General features: G+C 37.6%; 1 protein-coding gene across 4 annotated transcripts; it reads left to right on the top strand.

The window, feature by feature from the left end:
* Positions 1 to 213: 213 nt before the first annotated feature.
* On the top strand, positions 214 to 21324 carry LOC102778368 (sodium- and chloride-dependent GABA transporter 2-like). Of its 4 annotated transcripts, XM_006783086.3 has the most exons (15): positions 1958 to 2165; positions 7861 to 8051; positions 9774 to 9908; positions 10810 to 10950; positions 12640 to 12727; positions 12826 to 12958; positions 14252 to 14386; positions 14690 to 14793; positions 16064 to 16188; positions 16489 to 16601; positions 16857 to 16994; positions 17090 to 17192; positions 17278 to 17378; positions 18169 to 18339; positions 18423 to 21324. In XM_006783086.3, exons 2-15 carry the CDS (start codon positions 7865 to 7867, stop codon positions 18531 to 18533), a joined length of 1785 nt encoding a protein of 594 aa, XP_006783149.2. In that variant the 5' UTR covers positions 1958 to 2165; positions 7861 to 7864; the 3' UTR covers positions 18534 to 21324. The 4 variants fall into 4 exon arrangements, with proteins under 4 accessions (XP_087696974.1, XP_006783149.2, XP_087696972.1 ...); XM_087840848.1 differs by lacking the exon at positions 1958 to 2165 and adding an exon at positions 214 to 301 and having other exon boundaries at positions 18169 to 21324; XM_087840846.1 differs by having other exon boundaries at positions 18169 to 21324.
* The last annotated feature ends 1075 nt before the right edge of the window (positions 21325 to 22399 follow it).

Raw genomic sequence — 22399 nt, forward strand, 5'->3', positions numbered from 1 at the left:
TATAACATGTAGTGAACATGATAAACATGTGCAAGAGCTTGATCAAAGTGAGACTGATCCTGTTAAATCAGGAGACAGCTGTGTTTCTTTGAACTCAAGTAGCCCTCACTTTGAAACACGTTGCCAATGATGATTCATTAACAACCCCAACAATGATTTGTCCAAAATAAATCTAGTGTGGTTATTAAAGGCTCTTCTACCAGGGACACACAGAAAAACGTTAGTTCTGTCTGAAGAGACAAGGTGTGTTTCAAACTGAAAAAGCAGGACTTCCACAAGTGACCTCAGGAGACAACAAACTGTGAGTATAAGATCCAGAAACTTCCTAGAAACTCTTGCCGCTCTGATGTTTCTAAAACTGAATAACTTTAACCTGCTTTAACCATCTTGAACCAACTTTAACCCATCATGTGGCCAACACACACTATGCAAATCATTTTAACTAGTGAATGTCATTTTTTAAAACATTTTGAATAAAAGTATAACTGCTTAACAAATGTAAAGCTGTTAAATGATTGTTGCTCTGCTTCAGTTAGAAGTCACATTCAGGAAAATAAAAGTGCTTCTTGAGTTTGGACTAATTTTGTTCGATCTGGACTTAAATTGTAATGAAAAGCTGAGAATTTGATTTGAGTAATTTGATTTATTGGGAGTTAGGTGTTCATATATGGTACTATTTCTTAATGTACAACAACAGGTTTGAGGTTTTTTATTCTGTTGATCCCAGCTAAACAAAATGTTTGTATTCTGTTTCAGAACAGTCACTGTTGGGGTTTTTTCTTCAGATAGCTTTCACTCAAACCTCTCCAAATGTGTTCTTAAGGGACTAAATTAACAGTTTGGATGTGGCCAGTTTTTCAGGACTATGTATATAAGTGCTCACCTAACACGTAAGCTAAACAATCAATGACTAATTCACTGCAGATAAATATGAACACCCCTTTCATTACCAAAGAAAGGTCAGTAAGACAAAAGGCATTGTGTGTTTCGGGACTGTTGCTGTGCCCTGACTTCACAGCAGTCTGAACAGCTGACAGCTGTGGAGCTAAAGGGCCGGTTAGTGGAAAGTGTCCTGAGAAAAAACAAGAAATAAGGGCAGCGGGAGAAAATGACTAGAGGGGTGTATACTACACAATAGCAGATTCTGACTTCATGTTTCCTAATCATTAAACGCAGATTAAACAGGATGTGATGGCTCTGGTTTCTGTTTTACTGATTTTTTTCACATGTACTTGAGGTCACTGCTAAAAGAAAAATGTTTAAAAACTGAACCAAATAAAAACTATATAAAGATTTTCAAAAAGCAAAATCAATTCTTGAAACTTGGCTGAATTTTGAACAAAACTCCCATCTCAAGAAGAAAACCTGGGATGTCTCAAAAATGAGCTGGGAGCTGATACCGATAGTGATTAAATCAGGGGTGGGAAGTAAACTTTCACAGAGACACAAATGAGAAACTGTGACTGTTGTGAAGGGCCGCACCAATAATCTAACAGTGAGCAAAAGTGAGTTCAGCTTTCTGGTGGGGTCTCTTCACGTGGCCTCTTAGGAAAACTTAATTAATGATTAAACTCTGTATAGTTACAATTCCGTTTCTTATGAGTGAAGTTTGACTTTTTTCTGCCGCTCAATCAAAACTAACCTGTCTTTCTTTATACTCCCTGCAATAGGGAAGGTTTAAATCTTGTGATTTGCTTCACCTGTTGTTCATGCTATCGACCTCATGGTGTCGCTGTGGCACCGAGAAACAAACTCTCGCTTTCACGACCAGAGCGCTGGTGCATTCACTGACGACGACGTATGAGCCAAACAGAGGCACCTATGCAGCTTAGCATGGCTAACATGCAAACCAACCAGCCGCCTCCAGTTGCCTTTACTGAGAGGCCATGTGGTCTAGGGAACAGTCTCCGCCTCATCATTCAGAAACAACCCGCCCCTCCTTTCTCTGTGCCTGTGGTTCCTTTTGGTTGTCTATCATTGTCACCGCTCACACTGTCACTTCTCCACTCATGGACTCACTTGCGGTCACTTCTGGGAATTGCACTTGTCTTATTGAGACTGGAAGATCTGGACCATTAGTATTTGACTCAGAAAGCTCCTGATGAGTTAACCCGGAATGGAAACATAAAGAATTACTGCAGACGTGAGACAGTTTTTTTTCCTAGGTATTCCTTTACGTTTTGTGAAGTTTTTCTTTATGCTTCTTCTTTGTTTTGATTGTGAGTGGACTCTTCTGCTGTTGTACTTTCTCCTACAGTAAACAAATTAGTGTTTATAGCTGCAGTTAAGCCTTAGAGCTTGTTGCTGTATAATGTAGGCCAAAGGTTACTGGTTACGCTGCAGCGATGTTTAGTTATTTCCCCTTTAGCGTAACACCTCAGCTGCTCTGTGATCATGGCTACAAAAAGCTACCAAATACACCCACCACTATTGCGCAAATATTGGAACAGCTTGCATAATAATAAGCGCTGAAAGGGTTACTTGGACAAAACTGTAAAAGATAATGAAATTGTTTTTTCTTATAGATAATGTTTGCAGCAGGTAGTGATATAAATTAGTTTTTCTTTTTTCTAAAATCAAAACTGCTGTTGTCAGTGTACAATGTGTATAGTGACAGTATGTATATATATGTGTATGCATGCAGTTGGTATCTGTCCTAAGTTTAGATCCTCTGGGAGTTCTGTGAAGTACCCTAGCTGTTCCTAGGACTATGTTCATTTTGTGTGTCTGGAATCTGTTGCAGCCACTTTTCCCTCCTGTTACCACTGGGACCATTTTGGATGTTACCAAAGTGGTCCCATGTACTTTAGTTGTTTCCTCAGCCCCCGGTACTTACTTATTTTTCTCCTTCTTTCTGATGTTGCTGTCCTCTGGGATTGCTGCATCTATCACACCTGCGGTGTTCTGTTTCTTGTCAACAATCATTCTGCATATGGTTGGTTTGTCAACAGCTGCTTGTCTGTCAGAAACTCAAAGACCCACTGGGTCTGAGCCCTGTTATTTATTTAGAAACTGGGGACTTCTAATCCATATGTGGCACAGATGTTCCTGTAGACTTTCTCAGCCACTTGGTTGTTTCTCTCACTGTATCCTTGCATCTTAAATTCTGCTACTGTGCACTGGACGGTCTCTGGGGCATTTTTGCACAGTCTCCAACTTGGATCTTGTTAGTTGTGGCGGACTCCTTTCTGTTCTGTGCTGTCCTTTTAAGGCAGCCTTTTCTAGCAAATATTAAAATTCTTTGTTATCTGCCACTTCTTCTATCTGTGGATGCTACATGCCATGCAGCAGCTTGGTCTTCCATGATACTTCCTTCTCCTTCACTGCTTGAAGCAGCTCATCTTAGAGGGCCTGAGATACATCTTCCTAATGTATTCACAGACTCCTATGTTTCATACTGAATGGTTCTGACACACCTTAAATCCGTAGTTGACATTCATGGATCTTCACCAAAGTCTCTGTTGGCCTGTGGGATACCCAGGTACTTGTAGCTGTCCTGTATCCCCACTATAATGCCCATTCCTCTTCAGTCAACACTACTCTCCCTTTCTTTGCAACCACTCAGCCATGCTTTTCTAATCCGTGTGCCCTCGATGTAGGTGGTGCATATATGCATATCTCATTCTGTCACATTTGTTAACTCTTGAAACACAAATAAAGTTTACTTGGATGCATGGAAGGACTGATTAGATTTTAATGGTCAAAGGTCAATATAATTATGACCTCACATCTGTCCTATTCTTCTAAATGTGATATCTCGGGAACTCCTGGAGTCAGTTTTATTATGTCCGGCACAAATGTTCACTTGGACTTACTAATGAACTGATTACAATTTTGTAACATTTATTTTTAAATGGCCAAATGTCAGCTTCCATTTAGTTTTGTTTCATTGTACTCTCAATGTGAGGCACAAAGTGTTATCAGTGCAAGTAAAGAAGACCATCATTAGGCTGGGAAATTAAAATAAACCTGTTAGAGGGAAAATTTCATTTATGGAACAACCTGGAACATTCTTTCTGTAGGAAAAAACAGCTTCGCAACATGTAGCTAAGTCAGTAACACTGAGGAGATAAATGTATCATACTCAAGGTCTACAATCAAGTGACGCTTTCAGTGAATGTAAATTCAGAGTTTAAAATAAGGTACTGATAACACTTGAGCAAGAAGACCAGATTAGACTTTGGACATATGAAACGAAGTTTAACTTTAAGAGTATGTAAAAGGCCAGGCCATGTTATCGGTTTAAAAATGATGCAGCTCATGTTCTGGCATGCCTTTCAGTTGATGAAGACAGAACTAAAGGAAGACCCACAAGCAACTGAAAGCAGCTGCAGTAAACACCTTGGCAGAAACACAACATTCAGTGATGTTCATTGGTTCTAATCTTAATCCAAGCACTGGCTCCAAAGGATTTTCATCCAAGTATTAAAAACAGTCTCTATATTTATAATTTTGTTAGTTTGCGCAGTTAATTTTGAGTCTGTTGAACTGGGGGGCTCTGTCTAAAAATAATTGTAATTCCTAAACAGTTCATGGGAAATTCTTTACAAAATTTGTTCAATTAAATCAGAATAGACTGAATCCAATCTGATTGGATTTAACATCCCCTGTCGTGGTGATGGAGGCAAAAAAGTGTGTGTTATTCTGTGAGAATGACTTTGGCAGGTGCTTGATGTAAACTGCAACTTAACTGAGCAATATCATTCTTAATTTATCCTTAGATAAAATTACACCTTAAAATTCTACCAGTGCAATCTATTTAAGCTCGTGAATGTGCAGATGCATACATACACTGTGGTTCAGTATTTTACATCTTTAGTTACTGGTTTTATTTCATATCTATATATATATCTATATATCCATCCATCCATTCGCTTCCGCTTATCCTTTTTCAGGGTCGCGGGGGGCGCTGGAGCCTATCCCAGCTGTCATAGGGCAAGAGGCAGGGTACACCCTTGACAGGTCGCCAGTCTGTCGCAGGGCTAACACATAGGGACAGACAACCATTCACACTCACATTCATACCTAGTGACAATTTGGATTATCCAATTAACCTATCCCCACAAGCTGCATGTCTTTGGACGGTGGGAGGAAGCCGGAGTACCCGGAGGGAACCCACGCAAACACGGGGAGAACATGCAAACTCCACACAGAAAGACCCCGGCCTGATGTTGGAATTGAACTCAGGACCTTCTTGCTGTGCGGCAACAGTGCTAACCACCGTGCTGCCATATATATATATATATATATATATATATATATATATATATATATATATATATATATATATATATATATATATATATATATATATATATATATATATATATATATATATATATATATATATATATATATATATATATATATATATATAGAGAGAGAGAGAGAGAGAGAGAGAGAGAGAGAGAGAGAGAGAGAGAGAGAGAGATAAAAAAGTCGGCCATCTTGGATACAACTTTTGTGTTTTTCAATAGGAAGAGGGCCATGTGACACATCAAACTTATTGGTAATGTCACCATGGTCACCACCCATCTTGAGGAGTTTGCCCCCTCACATATACTAATGTGCCACAAACAGGACTTTAATATCACCAACTGTTCCCATTTTATTACGGTGTATCCATATAAATGGCCCACCCTGTATAGTAGTGAATCAGGTGAATATTATATTATGCCTGACTACACTGTAGCCTTTCTATAAACTATAAACTTTCTATTATCTTTGATTTTTTTTTTTTACAGTAAATAAAGTTCTTTCAAAAACATGCATTTTACTATTCTCAAAGACATAAAGATATGTTTATTTGCACCTTATAGTTGATGAAAGCATTTGTACACATGCTGTGCATAAACTGGCCCCGAATCTTCTTAAGCAATAGTGTCAGCCCCCTGAGTAACTTCCACCCAGGTTGTTTTTAAAGTCCAGGTCTATAAAAAAAATAATCACAGCACACACGATGACTTCACTTTGGTAACGTTGCTGAACTATGACTCAGCTGAGCTAACAGTCAGAAGGCGGTGCCAACAAAGACCACATAAAGTTAGAACATTAGTTTTTAGCAGTTTGCAGTGACGTCACTAACTGAACAGAGAATTAAGGGAACAAAACTAACTGATAAATTAGTCCCACTGAATGTTTAATCCCATCACTAAGTAAAACTATTATCATAAGACAGGCTAACACTTGTTAGGGAGTTAAAGTTGGCGTGAGTAGTATTATCTTCCTTTTATCTCGGTCTCTTCTCACGCAAAGGAGACAGAAATGTTGCAGAGAAGGCAAAAGAAGACAGAAAGAGGTTATGTGAACCATTAATTTACACCGTGTTATCATTTTATAGTCAATGCTATATAATCTTTTATTAATGTTAATTGAACCAGACCTATGATTGGCTGCAATCTGCCACAACCTATTGGAGTGAGAGAAAAGAGATGAGAAATATAAGGAGCATTAATGCAGTAGCAACATATGGATTTATATGAAGTAAAAGAAAAGAGTTTGATAGTTCTCAGTATGTCATGGGAAGTCTGGGCTGGGTTATCTATGGCATAAATAAGACATCGTTCAGGGTCATTCAGTCTGGTCCAAACTAGAAATTTATCGAAAAGGAAAAGTCCTGTGCTTTTACTTATCAGACATTTTGCAAAATTATAATATGATAGCTGAGCAGTTTTCCCCCCATTGATATATGCCTTAGTTCAGAGCCCAACACCAAAATATGGATCCGTTTAGGATCACATGGCTTCTCTGAGTAAAAAGAAACCAAAGTGTTTAGAAAATGCTTCGAGTTGAACTCATCGACTAATCTGGACAACAAAGAACAAACTAAAGCTGTGAAACCAGCCACACAATCCTCACAATGCTAAAATCTGCACAGCATCAGAAAGGCACACGTGTTCCGTTTCAGCCTTACAGCCTTCTAGTTAAAAGGCCCGTTACTACAATTCTGTAAATTCAGATTACGTCAGAGCTAGGTGTCATTCATATACAATTGTCTAGCTACTGCATGCACACCCATACCCAACAACCAACACTTACACTCCAAGAAGTTCAACTTGATTTCAGGTCATCTAGAATTTTCCATATTGTGACATATCTAAGAGAACTGACTGCAAAATATTTGATCAGAATATAAATGACTGTGAGCACAATATGAAAAAAATGATTTTATTTACATTTCATAATAATTATGGACATATCCATTTATCACACATTTGTTTACTCAAAAATAACAATGTTGGCATTAGCCAGGAAGATTAGGTTTTAGTATCCATAGTGATTAGACAAGCTTTCCTGTACACAAGCTTTAAAGACTATAAAGCTTTTCTTTTGCTATTCTAGTGTTTACCTGCCACATAAAAGCAACACATACTGTAATTGCCATACTCCAGCATCTAGTGTTAGGTTTTTTCTCTTGGTTGGCTCATTAAATGATCCATAAAATACTTTAGAAAAGCTGTTTTTTAGCATCTCAGCATTTGAACCTTCTTACTACTGTCGTAGCACACATATTTTCCAGTCTGTCTGCTTCACTCCCACATCAAATCCTACCCAGCCACACAAAAGCAACATTGATGAAAAGATTTATTCTCATTCCAAGCTGCAACGACGCTTTTCTGACCTAATGCAGCAAGACTGCTGGCATTGTGCTGATAATGAACGCTAATGTCCTGTAATTAACTCACATCACTATTCCTGAAGTGACTGGTGATTTTGTTATTGTGTGGCTTACTTGGCACTGATGTGTGCAGATAACCAGATGGTCTCTGGAATATCAAATTTGCGCCTTCCAAATCATCTGTTTTGGTCAAAAATGTGATCAAATGTACCTAAATGGGCTTTCTTCCCTTCTTGTTAAAGGATAATGGATAAGCCCCATAATCCAGATGTCAACTTCAAGCTGGATACGGGCACAGCCGAACCTGAACCCAGCACCCATACGAGAGGACAGTGGTCTAGCAAAATTGAGTTCCTCTTGGCTGTTGCTGGGCAGATCATAGGGCTGGGAAATGTGTGGCGGTTTCCTTACCTATGCTACAAAAATGGAGGAGGTGAGTATCAAAATAGTGAACAAATGTAGACACTATATTGTGCTGTGGCTGTCTACCTATTTAGCTCCTCTTTTCCAGTTTTACCGTCTCCAAATAATGAACTTGGGATCACTGGTTTGCAGAAAGCTGTTTTGAAGTCTAGACCTTCCTTAAAGACCCCATAAGTTATAAGCTATCTCTAACAATGGGTGGTAGACTTTATCAGCAAGATGCATTGTACTGAACTGTATGAATTTGTACTTAATGGTTAAAATGGTTAAATTAAACACATTCTCAGAATCTCTTTCAGTACAACTTTTAGTTGAATTCAGCTTTTTTCAATTCAGTTTTATTTATGTTGCAACAAATCACAAAACATTCACCTCAGGGAACTTTTAAGGTGAAGACCTTACAATGTTAGAGAGAAAACTCCACAGGGGACCACCCTGTGAAGTAAGCATTGGCAATGCAATGGCAGTGGGAAGGAACTCCATTTTAACAGGGAGAAACCAGCAGAACCAGACTCGGGGAGGGGCATCCATTGGCCTCAGGCAGTTTGGGGTGATGGTAAAGAGAAAAGAAAAAAAGGGCTTAGCGAGGCAGAACAAAACACAAACTATAGAAGAGAGAAGATAAACTTGCTCACTGTTCACTGTATCATGGTAGGTCGCCCAGCATCCTGATTCTATAGCAGCATAACTAAGTAATAGTTCAGCAGCCATCCCCATAATTATATATATTTTTTCAATGTTAATGTTAATTAGCTGATTACATGAACTTAGCTACAGAGCCCAGAACCACTGTTTATATTAGGCTGTTAATGTTTCCTTTGGGCCTTTTAAAAATAAATTTGAAGGAACTGCATTTCTGTGTCAGCTTCCCTTTTGTTTATTTCTGTATAACTAAGCCAAATTTTATATTTTAGTTCAAAATATATACATTTAAAAGAACTCAAAGGAACATAATCGACACAGTTACTTTAATTTTTTTTTTCATTTTTAATTCTATCTTAGCTGCATTTGTTTAAAAATCCTGTCAGTTTGACATTTGTGTAGAGTGGCAGAGAAAGATCGTTTTAAAGGAATTTACATCATAGTTAGGAAAAGATAATCAAGTGAATCCATCCAGTTTCTTAACTTTTTATCCAATTCAGGGTTGCAGGGAGTCTGGAGTCTATCCCAGCTGTCACTGAGAGAGAGGCAGAATGCATCCCGCACATGCTGCCAGATTATCACAGGGCTAACACAAAGAGACAACCATTCATGCTCACATTCACACTAGTCACCAATTAACCTAACAAGCATGTCTTTGGACTGTTGGTGGAAGCCAGATTACCCAGAGGGCAATGTTTTCCCTCTGGCACGCAGACACAAACAGAACATGCAAACTCCACACAGCAAGACAAAGCCTGGAGTATTTTTACGATTTCCAAAAATAATTACATTTGGAAGAAAAATATTTCAGAAAGTAGCTAAACACAAATTAAGAACCACATATCCAAAAAGAAAAAAATAAAATGTCAACACATCTACAAGCTGTAAAAAATAGCAAAACACAAAATAAGTTTTAAAAGAAAGGTCTTTTTAAAATGAACTAACGTTATGTCTGAGATTAGATGCAAAGTAAGCCAGTGTTGATCTCCCCCGGGATTGACCTGTGTCAGTGTGATAACCCTGGATTAATAAAACAGTTGAATCGAACAATACAAATAACTTATGTGGTGCAACTTTGGATTTTGTCCAGGGGTGTTCTTCATCCCGTATATACTCTTCCTCTTCGCCTGCGGCATACCCTTGTTTCTGCTGGAGACGTCTCTTGGCCAGTACACGAAGCAGGGAGGGATTACCTGCTGGAAGAAAATTTGCCCCCTTTTTGAAGGTAAAAATCTCTCTCTTAAAAAAAAAAAATTAGAATGTGTGACAATTTCCACCAAACATCTGTTTCATGACTGAAACAGCTACTAGTCTGAAAACAAATTATGTTTTATCACTTTATTATATTGACTACATGATTTTTACATGTTTGGAAGTTTTCATTTATCAGACTACCAATAAAGAAGAAAACACAAGTTAAGATTATACTGTATGCTAACAAGCTATGACAAGGCCTTTAATTAATGAAGCTGAATCTAATTATAAATAGAAAATATTAGTATGTTTTTAAATGCATATTTTAATCACAAACTGCACATTTTACTCACTCACATTTTCCTGCTGTTGTAGCATTTGTTTTGAGTTTTCTATGAAATTATGAATTTTTAGTATAATTCCTCATTTTCTTAGAAAACTATTTTCCCCCTAGAACATTATACTCTAAACGATCAGATGCTGTATTCCAGGAAACCTGAGTTTTGAGTCTGACACTTATGCAACAGTTGTGTAACAAACTTAATATTTAAAGTTTAACAAAGCTCCTTTTGTGATTATTGGCAAAACAAAACCTTTTTTAAAAAACTCGCAGATCTGCATGAGGGGTTTCATCTTTCACATTACTTACACTGGTTGAACATTACCTCCATTACCGCCTTTCTTACTTGTTGTCTGTGTTTCCCCTCTACAATTGTTCACTGCACTACATTTACTTTGGCACAAAACCTCCTTTATGTAATTTAAATATATGCCATCATTTAAATATGTATTTATTTTTCAAAGTGCGTTGGGTTGTTAACAAGTATTTATGTTAACATACTGGACACAGTGCGTTTCTTTAATTATTCTATATGTATGTGATTTTGCCTCCTTTTAAGTGTTTAATTTGTTCCCTTTTTGTTGTTTTTCAGGCCTTGGTTATTGCTGTGAAGTGGTTGTTTTATACTCCAGTATTTATTACATTATCATATTAGCCTGGGCATTCCTATATCTCTTCTCCTCTTTCAATTCTGAGCTTCCTTGGGAAAGCTGCAAAAACAGCTGGAACACTGGTAAGTCCCACTATGTGATTAGAAATGCAAAAACAAAGAAGTAGCTAAACATCATGAGAGCAATTATGACGCACTGCATTTTAACAAGCTTTGGGGAACTCATCATGATACTAGCTGGTTTCCATTTTTTTACATGTTAGGTTGGTTTTCATGTCATAAAATTGGCTGTTTGAGGGTTTTATTCGATTCTGGCACAATGTTGGCACTGAGGGGTTTTTTGTGGCTATAGAGCAAAGGCTGGAAACATTTTATCTTATGAAGGACTAACACTCAGTATTCTTCACTCATGCTGATATTTATTAATAATAGCAGTTGAAACATTTAAGTGTATTTTAGCACTGACAATTTTACATTGCTTTATACAGTATATGGATAAAAAAAAATTGCAGGCCGCACTTCAGTTTTCAGTCCTATTGCCACAGGTGTATAAAATCAAGCACCTAATTATGCAGTCTGTCTTTGCAAATAATTTTTGAAAGATTGGCACATTCTAAAGAGCTCACTGAGTGTCATAAGATAACACCAGTGTACCATGTGCCGCTTCTTCTCATGTAGGTATTCCACAGACAACAATAAGTGGAATTATTGGAAAGTGGAAATGTTTGGGAAACAGAGCAGCTCATCCATGTAAAGTTACAGAGCGGGGCCATTGAGTATGTAGGCTTTTAGGGTGTAAAAGTCACCAACACTCTGCTGACTCAGTAACTGCAGAGATCCAAACCTCCTCAGGAAAAAACGTTTTATTCTGAAGTATCTTTTTACCATGTAGCTGGCCGCTACATGCACTATATGGACAAAAGTATTGGGCTACACCTAGCCATGCCGCCTGCCCTTACAACATTTGTGAAAGAATGGGTAGTTCTAAAGAGCTCACTGAATGTGGCATCCTATGAATGGTACTGTCATGGGATGCCACATATAAATATTCTTAATAAATAAATAAAAATAGGTGTATGCTTACTTAAAATCTAGTTATGAGAACCACAGAAAAGCCTTACTTGGTGTGCACCAGCAAACTGATAACAATTTTATGGCAACACCAACAAAGTCTTTACTCACCACAGCACTTTCCACTTGGCCATAGTCAAGTCAACTACTGGTCATTCCCATTAATTTAGTGGTAATGCTTGCAGCACCACTTGGTGCCTGAGTAAAACTCTCAACCTTCTCTTTCAACCCAGTAAAATGAAAGAGGCACCACCTTGTGGCTTTATTCAGCACTTCACGCAAGTGAGTTTCCCTCTCAGGGAGGCAGAATAGTAAAGCCAGCGAACAACAATCACACACGCACACAAATAAACAACTGTCAGCAATCTAATGCAGTCACACAAACTTAGATCACTGTCTTTTTATTATTTATTGTTTTTTTATGTAATTGGTGGAGACACTGAAATAATCCCGCCACCCACTCCTTCAGCAAACATAAAGTAGAAAACACCTTCTGTAGTCACACATGTTTTATTTTAATATAGCAAGCTACAAATGAAGAACCAATTTGTTATGTGAATAGAAAAGCTTATATAGTAAAAATCAGTAGAACACTAGCATAGCTTATATGTAGGAATAAAAAAGAAAAAACAAAACAAAATGTAACTGAAGATTTTTGTTAACACAGACCAAGGCTTTGACAAGATGTGTTATCTGACCTTTCTTTGTTTGTGCTTTAAATCACTTGTTGACATTTCTCAGAAACCTGTGTGGAATTTGACGGAAAGGCTGATTATTTCAACATGACTGTATATGAAAATGCAACTTCACCAGTGAGAGAGTTTTGGGAGTGAGTAACTTTTCCAAAATCCAAAAACTTTTAAGGCATTATTTGGACAAGTGAATCGGCATTTGTGAGTTATGACCATCACTAACTGTCAACTGCAGGCGAAGAGTTTTGAATATAACTGGAAGCATCAATGAGTTGGGCAATATTCGATGGGAGTTGGCTTTGTGCCTTTTGTTGTCCTGGATCATCTGTTACTTTTGTGTGTGGAAAGGTGTCAAGTCTACTGGGAAGGTAAGACATGGGCTTAATACATTTTTTCCTTGTGGTACACAGTGTAACAAATAACAGAATCTGCTAGTGCCTAAAAACACAGTAATATGTTACACACCAAACATGCCTCTATCTTTATAGTTTAATTACCTATTAGAGACAGGATGTGATTGTACACAGTTTAAGGCTAACCATAAATACGAGCCAACATTATTACAGTCCTTTATGATTCAAAGATATCAAGCTAAGCCCAAACTTTTATTCCCACTGCACTTAAATTAAATGTACAACCAGCAGCAGGCCAGGTTAAAATAGATGGAGATAAAGTATCTTTCTGAAATATCATGAAGAACATGCCACAAACGTGTTTCTTAGTAATCATCTTTGCTTCCCTGGCTTTATCCTTTGTCCCCTTTCCTTCCCATTCATTGATTGTCACTGTTTATATATTTATTGAGGGTGGACATGAGCTACACACGGACACCAGGGCAGGGCAGATAAGAGATTGTATTTTATGCAACAATGACAGTGTTTATTTTTAATAAATACAAAAGAAGAATACAAAGTTGCGGACCTGTGATATCAGTAAAAACTTCCTCTTTCAACTTGTTGCACTCTTTGTACCACTAAAGCAGAAAGATTTACACAGCTATATGCTGGATTTTATGCTAAAAATAGTTATATAAGGTATGTAATCATTGAAACATACTTACTAATTACATTTGATTACCCCATTTAAAAATAAATGGGAGTGTTGCACTTAGACCTGATTTGATGGCAGTATCTGTGCCAGATAGCAGTGAATTTCATGATAGTTGAACTGTAATCAGTTTTCTGATCTTCTTTTGATCCTCTTCATCTGCAGATGTCCTCTGTATTTGTTGATTAACTGTTAGCATGCCAACTAAATAAATGGGGAACATGGCGTTACTTGCTGAGGGCTGCAAATCCTGCAAGATTTAGTATTTTGAACAAGGTAATGTGCAGACAGCATTTAGCTGCAAACAGTGTTGTGCCAGCATTAAAAAGGCAAAAGAAGCTGTCAGAAAGATTTTCTTTAATCTAAAGCTGCAATTTGCTTTCTTGAGAATTTAAATTGTGCGTTAGGAGTAGTGAACTGCAGTTTTCCCTGGGTGGCAAGAATAAAGAAAAAATCAGCAGCATGTGTTTAGTTTGAGATACACTGTGTGAAACTAAAGCTTCAATGTGAGGTTAAGCAGTATTCGGTGTATGTTCTGAAGCACAGAGGGAGTGTGATTACATAATATCGGCAGTGAATGTTCATACCTTGGCCACATAATTCCTCCTCTGCAGGTAGTTTATTTTACTGCCACATTTCCATATGTGATGCTGGTGGTGTTGCTTATTCGTGGACTCACGTTGCCTGGGGCCATAGATGGGATCAAGTTTTACCTGTACCCAGATCCTTCCCGTCTCGCTGATCCCCAGGTACAAACATCATTCATGACTTCCCAATGTAAATAAAATGTGGTTTTACTCTTTAACTCCTGCTTAACCATGTTGCATCATCAAAATTCTTACAAACAGTGATGGGTTACTTATGTGTGTTAGACTGTGTTACAACTTTCAGTGCATTTGCAGATGATTGCTTTGCTTAGGGTAAAACATTAGCAAATGTTCTGTACAGATGCACTATGTGCAGTCCAACACACACACGCACAATAAAAAAAACTAATTTCTCATGTAATTGAATGTAGGGGTGGGGAAATGACCTTTTTTTTTCTTTTGCAGGTGTGGATGGATGCTGGCACACAAATATTTTATTCCTATGCTATTTGCATTGGGTGTCTAATTGCACTTGGCAGCTATAATAAGTACAACAATGACTGCTACAAGTAAGTAAAATGTTTTTTGTTTTTTAATGTAAGAATATCACAAAATATCACAGTTTTAATGAAAGAAGAAGAATGTAACATAAAACATATAAAATCATTATGACAAAACTGGAAAAAAGCAGGTTTCTTTAATGCTTTTTACTAACACTAATAACTTTCTTCTGATATTTACCATTATCCAAAAATATCTCCCTTGAGTCATGTGTGCCATGGGCTACTAATATGGAAAAAAAACAGGTTGTGTGTCACGGTTAAGCAAGAAACATGCAAACCGTGGTTCAGGGGATTGGGAAGCTCATCTTGTAACCAGAAGGTTGCCAGTTCGATCCCCTGCTCTGTCTGTCTTGGTCGTTGTGTCCTTGGGCAAGACACTTCACCTACTGCCTACTGGTGTTGGCCAGAGGGGCCTGTCAAGGCTTGCAGGATGAGCCGTGTGGAATTTAATGAGGACCCAAGATGCAGGCAACTGAGATACAGGGGAGTTTTTATTGAGAAGGTGGAGATACAAACAGAAACGGCAGAGGAGCAGAGGAAACTAAAAACCTAAACTGGAAAAAACTAACAAAACAAACCTGAAGCGCTAACTGGAGACCTGGAGGAAACACAGGTTGACACAGGGAATTAACACAGACAAACCGGCAACATGTGGGAGAACACACAGGGCTTAAATACACACAGCAGTAATCAAGGGATGGGAGACAGGAGGGGAACACACCTGGGAGAAATCACAGCTGACAAGACAGGGGAAACTTAAACTGAACACACTCACACGAGACAAGGACCTTCAGAATAAAACAGGAAACTAACAGACACAGAGGACCAGACAAGACACTGAACTTAACGGACAGACGAGCAGACACAGTGACACCATGGATAGACAGAGGGAACCCAGGCATGCATGAAACAAAACCCTAACACATAACAAACCTAAACAAAAGACATAACAGAATAAACAAGAACATAGAATAATATAAAGAAACACAAAACACTGAGTTGTCAGACTCAGGACCATGACAGGGCCGATGGCGCGATATGGCAGCCTCGCTTCTGTCAGTCTGCCCCAGGGCAGCTGTGGCTACAGCTGTAGCTTGCCTCCACCAGTGTGTGAATGTGAGAGTGAATGAATAGTGGAATTGTACAGCGCTTTGAGGGTCTCGAAAATCGCTATATAAATGCAATCCATTATCATTATTATTATTATTATTATTATAAACCCTTACTGACTTTAATACAAAATAATTTGATGTAAATTGTTCTCTTTTTATTTCAGGGATTGTGTGTATTTGTGCCTTCTGAACAGTGGGACCAGCTTTGTTGCTGGCTTTGCCATATTCTCTGCACTTGGATTCATGGCATATGAGCAGAACACGGATATATCCAAAGTGGCAGAGTCAGGTGAGTTTATAAAAGAAAGTGTGAAAAGACACAAGGAGCTTTACAATGAACAATTTAGACCTGACAGCATTTATGGATGTAATATTATTTACATGTTTGCATGGGAGAATGTTACAAGCTTGTCTTTGTATGTGCAGTGGATGGCGTTTCTCATCTGTTTTTAGAAGAGGATAAAAGCCAGCTACACTTTACACCTTACAATCAATATATGCGTGTATACACTCACTGACCTCTGTTAGGTATAACTGGTTAGTAGCAGGTTGGGCTTCCGTTTCCACTGTATTCTCTTATTCTCTGCAGGTCCTGGCTTGGCATTCATTGCCTTTCCTCGAGCCGTCGCCATGATGCCTTTTCCTCAGATCTGGGCAGTATTTTTTTTCGTTATGATCATCTTGCTGGGGCTGGATAGTGAGGTAAGCTCTGTTTTGTTTTTTGTTTTGTTTTTTTGTTTGTTTTGTTTTGGGGGAGGTGAAGGGGGGGGGACAACTGAAATAAATAGAAATGGAAATTTAATTTTTTTTTAAAAACAATTTTAAACTTACTTACGTTCCACTAAATATGATTGTTATCTGGCTCAGGCCTGGCGCAGGTTCTCTATTGAGATGCAGATTAAAGCAGTTTAATCTTGAGCAAAAATTAAGTATATAACTTAGAGGTTTGTGTTTCAGTTTGTGGGTTTGGAAGCTCTCACAACAGCCATTTCTGACATGAATCCAGCCTTCTTCCATGTCGGCCACCGACGTAAACTCTTGCTGCTTGCTGTCTGTGTTGTCAGTTTCTTCATCGGCCTTGTGATGGTTACAGAGGTAAGAAAAAATTTAAAAGTCACATGGTTGTCACAATAACTGCATTTATTTTATATGCTAAAGCTTGAAAGCTAATGAAACTGCTCCACACACAGGGTGGACTATACATCTTCCAGGTGTTTGACTACTATGCCTGTAGTGGAATGACTTTACTTCTCATTGCCATACTGCAGTCTGTAGGTGTTGGATGGGTATATGGTAAGTTCATGAATTACAGAAATATCAAAGTGTCTTCATAATGAAACAAATTTTATCTCAACTCTGTGTTTCCATCTTTTCACAGGTGCAGACCGATTTTATAACAACTTAGAGGACATGATTGGATACAAGCCTTTACCCCTAATAAAGTACTGTTTGAAATATGTCACTCCAGTAATTTGCACGGTGAGTTGCAGCAAAAGTTAGTAATGCTCTGCAGCCCTTCCCGCCCATTCTTGCACAGCACATGTCAGTAATGTTAGACAGACATTATTAATCGAGACAAACTCTTATCTAGTAGGTGATCATCAGTTTTGCTGACTTAAATGGTAGCTGTTAGTGCAATATGTTATTAACTCTGACTGACTTCTTTACTTAAGTTAGGATTAATTCTGTGAGCTGGTGAAAAACTCTCCATCTGAAAGTAAAAAATGTCAGTATGTGTTCCAGCATTTATAATTCATCATAGTAAAATCACATTATTTGGTTATTTTTAGGAATGAACCTAGACAAAAATCCTTGATGGGGAAGTATCATTTCAGCATTTACTAGCCAACAGTTTTGGGTGTGCAGCTAGCCATGCAGTCTCTCATTATTTGTCAATGAATGGGAAGAGCTTACTGAATTTGAGCATGGCAATGTCATAGGGTCCCACCTTTGCAACACATCATAAAATTCATGAAATGTCTTCCTTCCATGACTAAGTGTTACTTTTGGAAAATTGTTAGGTTAAGCACCACAGCAACTGATGGCGTCAGACCACATGAAGTTACATAGCAAGGTTGCTGACTGCTGAGGTGCATAGTGTGTAAAAGTCTCCAACACTCTGCTGACTCAATAACCATAGAGCTCTGAGCCACCACTGGCGCTAACATAAGCAGAAAAACTGTGGACTAGGAGCCTTATGAGATGGGTTTCCATTCCCCACGTAGTATGTAATTTATTCCATATTTACCTCTTCCATTGTAATTTTCAGGGAACGTTTATTTTCTCCTTGGTCAAATACACTCCACTGAAGTTCAACAACACACTAGAGTATCCATGGTGGGGTTATGCTCTAGGCTGGTGGTTTACACTCTCCTCTACGCTCATGGTTCCCTTCTGGATGCTGTACAATCTGAGCATCACTCCTGGTACACTGCGACAGGTGAGCTATTTGTGTATGAATATAAATTTCCAAAAAACTGTTTCCGTTCATCTTTTATTAAAACCAATATTCTTCTTTGTTAGAGGTTCTCCATCTTATGTACTCCAGCCGAAGACCTCCCTCTGACCAAATCAGAGAAAATGGCTCTTGAACTGCTTAACTTGCCACCATCCTTCGATAACACAGTGTTGTAGAATAAACATGAAAAGTGAAGCAAACTCAGATGCATTTAACAATTAACACAGTTATAAGGAAAATCTAACATTAAATCCAGTGGCTCAATCCTCTGTAGCGCTGCATCATTCCAGTCTGTTTGGAATTTAACCCCTTAAAACACTGATATTTATTTTGTGTCCCCATCTAACTGGCTAGATAAACCAGTGAGATTAACTCAACCAAAAACTACAACCTGAATGAATTCGCACAAACAAGAGGTGATTGTAAAAAACTGCGTGAAGACAGTCTGAGCACAAATGTGTAGTTTCCCTGAGTTTGGGATGGCATCTTCATCATCTGATGTACAGTCCAAAACCAGAAGAGGAAACCACAGAAACGTCAGAAATAAGAATATGGAACCAGAGAGGATGTGGACTTTTGCTTAAAGAAAATGGTTTAGGCCATGATTTCATTTTCTATATTATTGCTCCTGACGATTGTCTTGTTCATGTTTGTTCTGATAACCCATCTCCACAGCAAGGACTAGTTCTGAAATTTCTCTCGTGGCCATTTGCACTGAGCATATTATTTGACATTTTAAATTGCTCCTCATCCAAAGTTTATTAGTAAGAAGCACATTTTCTTCATATTTACCTTCATCTGAGTATATTGAGCAATCTGCTTTCACTGTGTCTGATTACAAAGCTCTTTTTTAAACCCCAGCTATTCGTATATCTTTATGATACTAGCACTGTTGTTAATTACAATTTATATCAGAGCTATTAGTGGAATACTTAACATGATATTCATGTGATGAATCGCTGGGAAATTTGTCATGTGGTGAAAAATGTTACGTACCTTTAGCATACGGTAGACTGTTTCTGATGCCATAGTTGGAGAAGGGAGAGAAGTTGATGCCTGATTAATTCTGTCACATTAAAATGTTGCATTTACAATTGTGGAAAAAAAATAATGGTGTATTTATTATGAAAATCCTTCTTCTTTTAAATAAAAGACAGCACAGGGTATTTACACCTACACAAATGTGCCTCATGTTTAAATCAAAGTCTTTTTGGGACTATTGCCTGTTATGGTTTCAAGCAACACCATTTTGCAAACACTCGTCCTTTTGTAATGAGCACTTATTAAGAAGAGAGTGGAAATGAAATGTTTTTGTACACCAAGTGTTTTTGTCTCTTACATTGTATTATTACATTTTGTGGTCACGGCCTCAGGCTGTAGAACTCTTTTGAGTAAAATAATACTGACAGTTACTTGACAAACCCTTACAGATCTAACACCTTAGTTACTTTAAGGCCAGTATGAATTATACAGATGGTGTAAACTGTAACTAAAAAACAATGACAGAAGGGAGTTTGTCAGGCAATAAGCATCCAATCAATTGAAACCCTCAACACTGTGTTTATCTGAGCCATCTGGCTGTCCCAATACAGAAGTGTTTGTGACCTCTAGAAAGTACTGATACTGTAAATATTGTATATGGGTTTTTCATGTAGGCAGTAAATGCAGCATTACGATAACTGCGTTATGTATTATAAACCTGTTAGAACCAAGGAAAACTCAATATGGTAATATTGATTATAAAAGACATTTTTCTGCTGTATTCCCAACTTTTTTTCTTTTCAGAAACCTTCCTTATCGAGTGTCCAAATTAATATTTTTAATATTTTGTATAATATGTCATTGAGAGTTGTGGCAACATTTTTATGTATAACATGTGGAGTGTGATCTGAAGGTTGTGGGAACTGGCCTTTAAAAATCAAAGCAGTGGCGACCCTGAATGGTGATCCTAAGGATTGAAATCTTTTATGTTGTTGTTTTTTTCTTTGTTGTTGTTTTTATTGTTTTTTCTTTTTTTTCTTTAAAAAGAAGGTTCTCTGAACTTTTGAATCACACCTCTGCACTGTACAAATTTTGTAATAACACATTTTTTTCATGTGAGAAATCATATTCACATTTACACTGTAATTTTTTTTATAATCCACTGTTGCCACAACAGGAACAAAAAGGTTTGCTTTTTTTTTTTTTTTTTTTGAAGTGTTGGTATGATGAACTGAATCATAGCTTTGGTTTGTAAATGTTAATTGAATGATTTTATTAAACAATGTGCCATTCTTTAAACATGATCTATAATGAGATAATCATATGTTAATATGATCAATATTATTTATGTATTTCCTCATGTCTTCCTATTACTATTTGGTTAAACTGTCTTTAACCAAATTGTCAGTCTTGCAGATATGTAATAATAGATTTATTTTATACAACTCTTTCTCTTTAAACATTCCTTTTGTCATTTTGAACATGTAAAGGACATCCACTTTTTCATCCACGCTGTCTAAAATCTGGTGTCATACTTGACCTTGGAACCAGGAACAGTGTCACTACATCGTCCATTTAATAGCTTTATAATAATTGTTTTTTAACCCAAGATGCATGAATTAACCTAAGAAAACCTTTAAAAACAAAAACTGTTTACTAAATAGACCTTTTTTATAAGAGGAGAAAAATGCAATGAGTTATCAAATCGAACACCCAGTTTTTTTCAGCTGATGCCACAGAGACAGTAAAACACTACTGCAAACATCTTTGTTTTTCATCTTATTCTTGTAATGTTCATGCATGCACCAGTAAAGCTGTGGTCATGGTAATTCTGAAGTTTTTTCCTTCAAGTGGTGCCTAATTTCAAATGCAATGTTTCACACAGCTCGATAAATGTCACTACAGTCTGTGTGCTAACTAAAGGTAGAGTTTATGTAGTTTCCAGAGAGGCAAAACAAAGCTTAAATTGTGATAAGTTCATTCAAAGGCGATAGAAAAAGATGTCGAGAAATTATTTTGAAAGGCAAGGATACGAATGCCTCATCCGTAAAGATTGCGTGTAATGTAATTTATGTTTTTTACCTGAACAGTTGATGTGTTTCTAAAGTAGTGTGTAGTGTTTTCCAATGACATAATGTCTGAGAGCAAGGTAAATTGTGGTACTTTTGTGTTTTTCAAAGGTTATGTGGGACAGTGAACATGGGGTACTTTGTAGTATTGTGGTACAGTTCCAGGTGATGGATGCTGGAGTAAGGACAGACTGTGATATCCATGGTCACTACCAGGTTAAGACTTGGATAACAGCAGAGATATAAAAGAGAGACACAGCTCTGAATAATTATTCATTGTAAATTATGGGAAAATTTTGAATCACTAAGGATAGTGTTAGAAATGTATCACTGTATTTGTATCAGAATTGCTTGATATTTTGTATGCACAGTTTTTATGATACAGTACCACTGGAATGAAATGTCCTTTAGACAACTGCCCCAGAAAGTACCCGTCTACAGTAGATTATAGCACAGCTGCTGAGCTACAGGACTTGCTTCTACAGTAGAAGAGCTTTAGGAGGAGTCATCAGTTTGAATTTAACACTCTTTAGTAACGCTAAAGCCAAATTTATCCTTTATACTGGTCTTACCAATAGCACCTAGGGGTTGGTTAGCAGTTCTAATGGCTCACATGCCTATATACTGTAGACTGCAGTTGGCTGAAAGAGTGGTAACCTTCAGAACTAACACAGGTTAGCTGGCCACAGCCACAAAGAAAAACAAATCTACAGAAGCTTCTAACACATTGGATTACTGTCCCACTTTAGTGCCTGGACACCATTATTGACTATAAAACAGCTTTTTCCTTTTTTTCATCTGTACATAGCTCAGACAGACAGACCCGAATTCAACAGGTAGATGATGAAACGTGTTAAAAGCCAGGTGTGTAATTAATGTTGCTAAGACTTTTTTTCAACCCACGTAATAAACTGGTGGCCCTCATTCAGAGGGCCCTGTGACACACAATGATATAAGCTTAAGAAAATGGATGGCTAGATGGATCTTTTTCA

This window comes from Neolamprologus brichardi, chromosome 5 (genome assembly GCF_056152115.1).
Source record: "Neolamprologus brichardi isolate AB-2024 chromosome 5, ASM5615211v1, whole genome shotgun sequence".
NCBI lineage: Eukaryota > Metazoa > Chordata > Actinopteri > Cichliformes > Cichlidae > Neolamprologus > Neolamprologus brichardi.